Source organism: Acanthamoeba castellanii (genome assembly GCF_000313135.1).
Source record: "Acanthamoeba castellanii str. Neff unplaced genomic scaffold scf7180000084698, whole genome shotgun sequence".
Classification (NCBI taxonomy): domain Eukaryota; phylum Discosea; order Longamoebia; family Acanthamoebidae; genus Acanthamoeba; species Acanthamoeba castellanii.
This window is the reverse complement of record NW_004457373.1, coordinates 50,451-59,615: the sequence shown is the minus strand read 5'-3', so window position 1 is coordinate 59,615 and position 9,165 is coordinate 50,451. Positions and strand designations below refer to the sequence as shown.

The window sequence follows — 9,165 nt, the reverse complement described above, 5'->3', positions numbered from 1 at the left end:
TTACTAAGTAACTTACTTACGCTTGCGCAACCCCGGCTCGCCTGGCGCCAGGCTATCCGTGCTCTCTACGCTCTCTGTGCCAACCACAACAAACACAACAGCCGGTCATGATTGATGGCGAATTAATCGTGTAGAGAGATTAATGTGATGTGCCGGCACTGCAAGGTACCTTGGCGTTGGAGCTCGAACGAAGAGGTGTCGGCCGCAACGCTGGCTGTACATGGTGGCCAAGATGCGACTTAGACAACGCACGTGCCGCAGCAACCTGGGCAAAGTAGAAGGAACAATCTCGCAGTGATTGAGGGTACCACAACGAACCTTTTCGACGGGTGCGAGACGGGGCCCGTTCGTTCTCGGCTGTACGGAAGAGGCGACCCCATGCGCTGCTGGCATGCCTCTCGTCGCCGCTTTGCAGCTGCTCGTCGCCATCTTTGCCGTCCCTCTTGTTATTTTCCACATCCTCGTCGACTTGGATCGTGGGATTGAATCGTTCCATCTCCACCCACACGGAGTCCGTCTCCCCGCCATCAACGACCTGTGCTCCTTCTTCCCGCGAGGGGCGTGGCGGTTCTCCGTGCGGCGTAGCCATGTGGTGGAGGTCGGGGCAGAAAACAAGAACAAGCCTTCACCAGCGCGCCAGCTGTTGCTGCCTTCCCGTTGCCCTTCTTCATGAAGCCACAGAAGCTGCACCCAAGCAGCACCTGGGCGGCGGCTGACGTCAGCTTGGTACGGAGCCAAAAGCGCTGCGTGCGCCCCTGCCCATTGGGGCGCGCTAAGAGCCCTCGCCCCTTTTAGCCATCTTAGCTCCCTCCTTGGGTTGGATCACCGCTGTTGGTGGTGCCCATTCGCCGCCGTCCGTCGATGGTGGTCGTGGTGCTCACCGAGCTCTCGAAGTCTCAGCTGCTATCGCTAACTGGCTGTGGTCATGCTTGCCGTGGCCAGCACAAGAAGACTCGGCAGTGCGGCAGTGCCAAACCAGAAGCAACCGACCCTTCCCATTGGGCGAAGATGAACCCCGGCTTCTCTTCTGCCACCTTCTGCGGCCGAAGCTTCCTACTGCTCACCCAACCAGCGCACACCATCACCCTTTCGTCCGCAGCACAGAGACCACGGTCCGCCGCAAAGTCACTCTTGCGCCATGTGGTCTGCAGACTGACCGCGACGAGAGTGCGACTCAGCGGTGGTGAGGCAGCAGCACCCTCTCATCACTCAGGAATGTCGGGAGCGAGTAGAACATTTCCCGCAGATCCACTCATCCCAAAGTGTCGGCCGGCGATCACACCGTCTCGGCGATAGCGTACAAACATTTCCCGGTTTTTTGCCGATCGGCGGCTCACCAACACCCGAGCGACGCCGTAATACGCTCGTGGAAACGCGCACGGATGTTTCATCTTCACTAAGTGTCTAATTGTGCTCTCTTCCTCCTCTCTTCTGCTCAGCCACTACCCCACCTCCACGCTGCACACGGCTTAGAGTTCCCTCACTCCAGGCCCCTTTTTGGCTTCCAACCGGCCACCGAGACTGCTTAGAGAGCAAAGAAGGAATCTGCATCAGACGGGCAGCAAATTTCGAGATAATCGCAAGACACGTCTCAATGGATAGGACAGCGAACGGGTCGGCTCACACGCCAACGACGGCTGGCGTGCGGGCCAAGCTGGCAGAGATGAAGAAGCGCAACAACGCCAAAAAAACGAAATTGGATGATAAAGATGATATGGAGGGCCTCTCGACAACTACGACCACATCGACGTCAACGAGCCCCACAGAGGTCGTCTTGACGGCCAATCGTAGCAACAAGGCGATTTGCCTTCGCAATCTCAAGTCCAAGCGTGGGGGCATGACGAATGCGCTGCTCTCGCGAATCTACAAGGACATCATCGACATCCCCCATTTCCCCACGGTTCGTATCAAGTGCATCTTCGAGACGCGCGAGGAGAAGCGCGAGCGACGACGCATCGAACGAGCCAAGCACAATTTGAGCCATCCCCTCGAGCAGCTGCCCGTGGACGAGAGCAGCGACGAGAGCTCCAGCGAAGATGACGAAGACCTGGACCTCGACATCAAGGTGCTCCATCCACCCAGTTCCCCCACTACTCCCCCAACTTCATTATTCATCATTGCACTTCTCGCTCTCCTCCTCTGTGCGCTCACCCTTTGGTTCACCGTGCGACGTCGCAGGCGCTCAAAGTCATCATCACACCGCTGGGCGGTCCGTGGAAGCACGCCTCGGTGCCCTTCCGCTTCGACATTCCCAAGACCTATCCCAACGACCCGCCCAAGCTCACCGTACGTCACACACACCACCACCTCTTCTTGTCCGTGGTGTGTGTGTGTGTGTGTGTGTTGTGGTGCTCGCCAGTGGTTGCAAGAGGGCCAGGTGCTGACTGATTGTGTGCAGTGCCTGAAGCGAATCTACCACCCGAGCATTGACCTCAACGGTCGCGTGTGCCTGGGCCTGATCAACGAGTGGATGTCCATCCTCAATTTTGAATCGATCATCATCGAGCTGGAGCAGCTGCTGGCGCAGCCCTCGCCCAGCAAGCCGCTCGTCAAGGATGTTGGTACGCTTCTTCTTTCACGCCTGTGCCCTGCAAACAACGAGCCTGCGCTCGGCTTAGTGACTGACATCTGTCGCGGCGCGCAGGCAATGAGCTGCTCGACCACCCGGACGCGTTCGCGGAGAACGTCGAGCGGTCGAAGCGCGGCGGAGTCATTCGCGGGGTCTACTACGACCGGCTCGACGGCATCGCGCCCGACGGCGTGGGCTACAACAGCCTCAAGAACATCTGCTTCACACAGATCTTCGAGTGGATCAAGCAGTCGAAGAAGGCCAAGCTACGCAAGATGGTCCAGCAGCAGCAGCGACTGTACAGCGACATTGACATCGACGACGATGACGAGGAGCACAAGGAGGGCTGGGAGGAGTGCGTCATGTCCGAGGACGACGACGTCTACTCTGAATCGGACCCCGAGGAGTCGTCGGCAACGACGCCACGAGGCCCGTGCAGTGCGCGTCGTGGCGGCGGCGGCGCTGGCGAGAAGGGCAAGGCGAAGGCGGTCAAGTCCAGGGAGGAGTACAAGCGATTCGACGAGTCGATGGTCGAGAGCCTGCCGTGGGAGCTGCGGGAGATCATCGAGGAGTACAGCCGCATCATCGAGCGCAACCAGCTGCAGAAGCTGGCGCGCAAGGAGAAGAAGGCCAAGGACGAGCAGATCAGGCTCGGCGGCAAGGTCTACATCCGGAACCTGGCGGGCAAGATGACCATGATCGAGGGCGTCGAACCCACCATGACCATCTGGCAGATGAAGGAACTCCTCGACGCCAAAACAGGTACGTGCCAGGTCATCACTGTGTGTCGTGTGTCGTCGTGTTGTGTGCGCACGCGTCTAACGTGTGCGTTCTGATGTGTGCTTGTGCAGGAATGGTTCCGTACACGCTGCAGCTTTTCTATCATCAAGTGCTGGATGATCGAAAGACGGTGGCCGAGTACAACATCCGCGAGGGCTCCGTCGTCTACATCGTCCTCGCCTGGGGCGGTGGCTAAGGCCGACCAACGCCTCTCGCGTGGGCCGCTTATTTATTTATTTATTTATTATTTCGGTGGTGGCTGATCAGCGCACCATCGTGATGTACTTGTACTCCTCGTCTCTTCGCAAGAGAACAGCGATTCCTCAAGAGATTCACATTTTCTCTCCATCTTTTGATTTATTTTTGTTAATTTTGAGATTTCTTGGAATGAATTGGGAAGAAAACAACTAATGAAATTTGATTTTGGTTGTTGATATATGATGGAGGCGATGGACGACTGGCCACAACAAGGGCAGACAGCGAGGGCTGCATCGACGTTGGGTGGCGGGCCGCACACGCTGTCAGAAGCCCTGCGTGCGATCCTCTACCCGAATGAATCGGCGCACACGCTCTTCAAGCGCGCACGCACCAAGCCCTTCCGAACTGGCCTCGAGATCTTCGACCTGGCCGAGCAATTCATGTACGGCGGCGCTGCTCCTCCCCCACCTGCAGACAACTCGAACGAGAGCAGCGAGCGAGATCTCCATTCCCATTCTGGGCGAGAAGAGATTTCGGCCTCGGCTGGCGGTGAAGCGACCAGCACCTCGAATCGAGGCGGCATTCGAGGGGGCGACGTGGTCGAATTCTACGGCAAGACCGGCTCGGGCAAGACCGAGATGCTGCTGCACATCGTAGCCAGCACCATTCTCCCATCTACGTGGTCGCCATCTTCTACTTCCACAACGACCTCTTCTTCTTCTTCGGGCGGCTCCCAGCGTCTGGAGCTCGAGGGAGAAGGAGCGGGCGCCATCTTCTTCGACAACGATCTCAAGTTCGACATCTTGCGCCTGGAGCGTGTGCTACGCGCACGCATCCGCCTCGCCGTCGCCAAGCTTCGGCAGCAGAGGGCAGCCTCGAGGCAGAAGAAGACCACCAGGTCCCACCGCGGCGCTGCCGCATCGAGGAAGCGGCAGCGCGTAGCCAACAACGACGACGAAGCGGAAGAAGAAGCAGATGAAGAAGTGGAGTGGCCGTCGGCAGAGGACGAAGACGAGCTCGTTCGGACGTGCCTGGCTCGGTTGACCGTGTTCCGCTGCGAGGACTCGCTCCAGTTCCTCGCCACGCTCCAGATGGCCGACGAGCTCATACGCAACTACGCCCGCACGCAGCAGCAACCGCGACAGCCGGCGACGGCGACGTCGACGACATCGACAGCCAAAGGGAAGGAGAAGGAGACCAGACAGAGCGGAGCAGCGGCAGCGGCGGCGGCGGAGGTGAAGGTGATCGTGATAGACTCGATCGGGGCCTTCCACAACGCCGATCGCTACGCCGAACCGTACGGCGGCGGATTCGGCGGGAAGGGAGGGTACTATGGCGGCAGCAAGTCGCGCATGAACAAGGTGGTGCTCGCGCTCAAGCAGCTCGTCAACGCGCACAACCTCATCGTCTTCGCCGGCAAGGGTGCGCACCACTCAAACTCTTTGGTTCCCTGGATCAACGAACGAGCGCTGATCGCACACGGTGTCGTGAACCACAGGCGCTCCGTTTGGGAAGCTGACACGCAACACGGTCATGAACCCCGTCGCCGACCCCCATCAAGAGTACCTGGGTACCACAGCACACACACCCGCGCGATCAAGGCATACAGGAGGCAAGTGTTGACGCATCGTGTGTGTCGTGGTGTGTTGTGTGTCGTGTGTTCTTATGCGCGCAGGCGAGGCGTGGCAGAATTTTGTGAAGTATCGGTTGCTCTTGGTGCGGGAGGAAGAGGGCCTGGGCGGACGACCCTCCTTCTGGGCCTGCATCAACAAGCCCAGCCTCACGCTTTCTCTCCCCGCACCCGCCGCTTCAGGCGCTGATCGACCACACTCCCTCGGTACACCGTTCCCCCCCCCCATTCGAGTCGTGCTGTGTTGCGTTGCTGATGATGGCGTCGTGCTGGCGGTAACAATCAGGTGGTGGCGTCGCGAGGGTGCGAACGCGACTGTTCCCCTTCAAGATGCCACCGACAATGGCCTTTCCTTCCAAGAACTGTGAAAAGAGGGGGAAACAACAAGGCAGCTGCTCTTTTTTGATCCATATTTTTATGGTTGGTGCGCCTGTCCCTCTGCGCAGCCACTACACCGAGTGGAGCATGAACAGAAGGTACCCTCCCACCAGGGCACTATGACTCTCTTTTCTGGGGGCTCATCATCATTGGTGTTGGTTCTACGCGTTGGCCATCTCGACAAGAGCAGCTGCTCAAAAGGAGGGGTGAGACCAACGAGCAGCCCAACAAAGCTGAGGAGCAGGTTGAGCAGGCGAAGGGGAAGGAGAAGACGATGAACCAATCAGAAGAGCAAACGTTTCTCTCCTCTCTCTCTTTCATTGCTTGGGGCCATGTATGGTGTTGAGGAAGGCGTCGAGGTCGAGACTCTTCAGCTTCTCGGCCGGAGTCACCCGCTCTCGCCCGCCTGACGACGGCGCCGTCGGCGGCGCGCCCGCTTCCTCCTCTTCGTCCTCCTCGGCGATGACTTTGCCGCCGTGGTCCTCCTCCTCTTCCGCGGCAGCCGTGGTTGCTGCGGCGTCGCCGCCGTGGTTGCCTTTGTGCTGGTTGTCGTCTTCCGTGTCTGCTTCGTCGTCGTCGGAGATGCTGAGCTCGTCGTCGTACTCGTCGATGATCTCCTCGTACTGGTCCGACCCCACCGCCTCGCCCTCGTCCTCGTCCTCGCCCTCGCCCTCGTCGTCCAGTATCTCCGCGTCTGTTACAAGACCGGTCAACACCGCACACACACAACCGCACACGCGGGCATGACACACGCGCACGCGCCAACCGCACACGCGGGTGGCATGGCGTACGTACCCCATTGGCTGAGGAGGGCTTCGAAGGCCGGTCCGTGCGTGACGGCCTCCACGATCTCCTCGATCGTCTTGGTCGGCTCCTGCGCGGCGAGCGCGGCGGCTTCGGCCTCCCGCGCCAGCCGCGCCTGCTCCCGCTCCTGGTCCCGCGCCTGCTGCTGCTGCTGCTGCTGCTGCTCGGCCTCGCTGCGCAGGTTGCGGTTGATCTGCTCGGCCAGCTTCTCCGGCAGGTCCGAGTTGAGCAGCATCTCAAAGAAGCTGTCGTCGAGCACCATCATCTCCTCCCCGCCAGCCGCCTATCGGACCCACCCACCAAGTCAGCACACTGCACACGTCACACCGCACACGCCGCACACGCCGCACCGCACACACCGCACACGACACGATGCAGGAAAGACGCACGAAGAGGGCTTCGGCGGAATCGAGTGGAGTGTCGGCGGCGGAGGCTGCGGCGGTGCTGGTGACGGTGGTGGTCGAGGAAGTGGAGTTGGAGGGGGTGGGGTGAGCCGAGGTGCGGGGCGCCTTGGAGGAGTGGCCGATCACCTCCGTGGCGACGGCCTCGATCTTACGCTTGCGCGGCGTCTGCCGTTTCCGCTTCGACGGCGACGACGATGTCGACAACGGCAAAGGTGCCGTAAACGCTGGCGACGACGGCGCTGGTGGGATTGATGATGTCGTTGACGATGATGATGACGATGACGACAACGACGACGACGGTGCTGGTGCTTTGGCTGTTGTCGCCGGGGCCACCGGCGCGGCGAATGTGACCGGCGCTGGCGGTGGTGAAGTCAGTGGCGACGGAGCGACGGCCGCAGCAGCGACGGTGGCGGTGGTCGTGGTTGTTGCGGCCGTCGTCGTCGCAATCGCCGGCGTCGGTATCGGCGGAGGTCGCGTGCGCGGAAGCGAAGTCGGCAGTGCCGACGCGGCGGCGGTTGGCAGCTGCTGGGGACCGCCCGAGGTCGTCGGCGTCGGCGTCGGCGCGGGTGTGGCCGGCGGTGGTCTCGCCACGGGCAGCTGCGGTCTGGCGAACGTGAGGGGCATCGGTGCCGCCGACGTCATTGGTGCGCCGGCGCTGCCCGGAGTGGAGAGCATAAGAGGGGAGGGGAGGGGCGCGAGCGTCCGCTGGGCGGCCAGGGCCGAGAGCAGCGCGGCCGGCGGCGGCGGAACCGCGGGTTTGCGGCCGCGTCCCCGGCGCTGCGGCGCGTCGGCGATGTGCTTGGGAATTTGAGGCACGAGCGGCTGCCTGCTGGGTGGTCCGCCACTGCCGATTGCGCCGCCAGAAGCCGCAGCCGCCGCGTCGCCGGTGCTGCGGGGCGACCCGGGCGCGCGCGGGTGGGGCGGCGGGGCGTAGAAGCCGCCGGGCGAGCGCGGAACGCTGCCGGGCGGCGAGAGCGGCGACGACAACGGCGACAGAGAGGCGGCGTGAGGGAAGGTGGCAGTGGTGCTGGTGGTGGTAGTGGTGGCCACCGACGAGGTCATGAGCTGGTAGTCATCCAGCATCCTCAGGAATGCGTGGAATGTCTTTGGCAACTGCGCACAGCGGAATCAGACACGACACACGACACACGACACACGACACACGACACGTGGAGGGAGAGTGTACGATTTCGGGGTAGCGGAGAAGGAAGCTCTGCTTGAGGTCGCGCTTCTGTTTCTTCTTTTGAAGCAGCAGCACGTGAGCGTTGAGCAGCGCTGTGAGATCCCTCACCCGCCGGTTCTGCACATGCGTCCACATAACAGGCAAGAAATAAATAATCAGGAAATATAAAAATAATCGCAGCAAAATCGATGGAGTAGAGATGGAGAGGCACACCTCTGGTTTTGTGAGGCGGTCAAGGAGGGTAGCAGCCTCACGGGACAGCGTTGCGGCCGTGTCGAGCAGGTTCTCCCGCCGCAGCCACTCCAGCACCAGTCCCGCCACCTCCTCCCGCGCCATCTTGGGTTAAAAAAACATAAAGAAAATAAAGCACAGAGAAACGCCTCAAGAAAAACAAAGAAAACATTTTCCTGGGCGAATTTGGGTGAAAAAAAAGGCTCTTGTCATGTGTTCGCCGTTTCCCGCACCCAGCTGGCGATCATCTGGACATTGGCCCTGCACAGGTCCCGGTTCTTTCGTCGCACCTGCGCGCTCCTGGCTCGTCTCTCCTCGGCGCTGGTCTCCCGGGCCACCTTGACCGCCACGTCCATCTCCTCCTCGCCCGGCTCCCTGAACCACACCAGCGACCGATCGAGGTAGGAGTAGGCGTCGAGCAGCCGCTGGTCGGCGATGACCGGGGTGCCGGAGATCAGGGCCGCAGGGATGGTCGATGAGGCCCGCTCGTAGTAGTAGGCGTTTGATTCGAAGGCAGTGAGCAGCGCGACGTTCTGGCCCAGGAGGCGGTAGTAGTCGGCGTAGTCGAGCGACCGGTGGACCACCACGTGCTCGGCAACCTCGGCCGGGATGGCGACCTGCTCGATGGCAGAGCTGCCGCTGAGCAGGTGCAGCCGCACGTCGGGCGCGGTCTTGTGCCTCCGCAGCTCGGCCAGCTGCAGTACGACCTTGGTGTAGTTCCTGCGGCCAGGCGAGGCGTTGCCCTGGATGGCGAAGCCGATCTCCTCGGCTCCGAGGTTGAATGCAGTCGCTGACGACAGGGCTGGGTCGACCGGGAAGACCGGGACAAAGGTCTCTATGCGCGGCGGCACGTCGATGAGGGTCTTCCAAGTGGGCGTGATGGTCTTGAGCAAGTAGTGGTGCACGTGGGGCGACAGGGTTAAGAAGGTGATGCGCCGACTGGCGATCCACGGCGCGGCCTTGGCCACAAGCTCGTGGGTCGCGGCGT

General features: G+C 61.2%; 5 protein-coding genes across 5 annotated transcripts in view; 2 read left to right on the top strand and 3 right to left on the bottom strand.

The window, feature by feature from the left end:
- ACA1_129970 (cation transport domain containing protein) overlaps positions 1–496 on the bottom strand; it is a gene marked incomplete at both ends in the record, with an annotated part of 4,055 nt that extends 3,559 nt beyond the window's left edge. The window contains 3 exons of the mRNA XM_004336807.1: positions 21–74; positions 170–214; positions 319–496. Coding sequence (XP_004336855.1) covers positions 21–74; positions 170–214; positions 319–496 — 277 coding nt within the window. The remainder of the gene's footprint in view (positions 1–20; positions 75–169; positions 215–318) is intronic.
- A 1,341-nt stretch (positions 497–1,837) lies between these two features.
- ACA1_129960 (Ubiquitinconjugating enzyme subfamily protein) lies at positions 1,838–3,545 on the top strand (the record flags this gene model as incomplete). Its single annotated transcript, XM_004336806.1, has 5 exons — positions 1,838–2,065; positions 2,179–2,286; positions 2,399–2,561; positions 2,645–3,331; positions 3,421–3,545. 5 exons carry the CDS (start codon positions 1,838–1,840, stop codon positions 3,543–3,545), a joined length of 1,311 nt encoding a protein of 436 aa, XP_004336854.1.
- Positions 3,546–3,798: 253 nt separating this feature from the next.
- On the top strand, positions 3,799–5,545 carry ACA1_129950 (uncharacterized protein; the record flags this gene model as incomplete). Its single annotated transcript, XM_004336805.1, has 4 exons — positions 3,799–4,969; positions 5,046–5,117; positions 5,223–5,384; positions 5,508–5,545. The coding sequence occupies 4 exons, from the start codon at positions 3,799–3,801 to the stop codon at positions 5,543–5,545; spliced, it is 1,443 nt and encodes a 480-aa protein (XP_004336853.1).
- A 327-nt stretch (positions 5,546–5,872) lies between these two features.
- Positions 5,873–8,282, bottom strand: ACA1_129940 (uncharacterized protein; the record flags this gene model as incomplete). The annotated part of the gene is made up of 5 exons (XM_004336804.1): positions 5,873–6,249; positions 6,351–6,642; positions 6,749–7,876; positions 7,950–8,063; positions 8,160–8,282. 5 exons carry the CDS (start codon positions 8,280–8,282, stop codon positions 5,873–5,875), a joined length of 2,034 nt encoding a protein of 677 aa, XP_004336852.1.
- A 104-nt stretch (positions 8,283–8,386) lies between these two features.
- Positions 8,387–9,165, bottom strand: part of ACA1_129930 (uncharacterized protein) — a gene marked incomplete at both ends in the record, with an annotated part of 1,239 nt that continues 460 nt past the window's right edge. The window contains one exon of the mRNA XM_004336803.1: positions 8,387–9,116. Coding sequence (XP_004336851.1) covers positions 8,387–9,116 — 730 coding nt within the window. The remainder of the gene's footprint in view (positions 9,117–9,165) is intronic.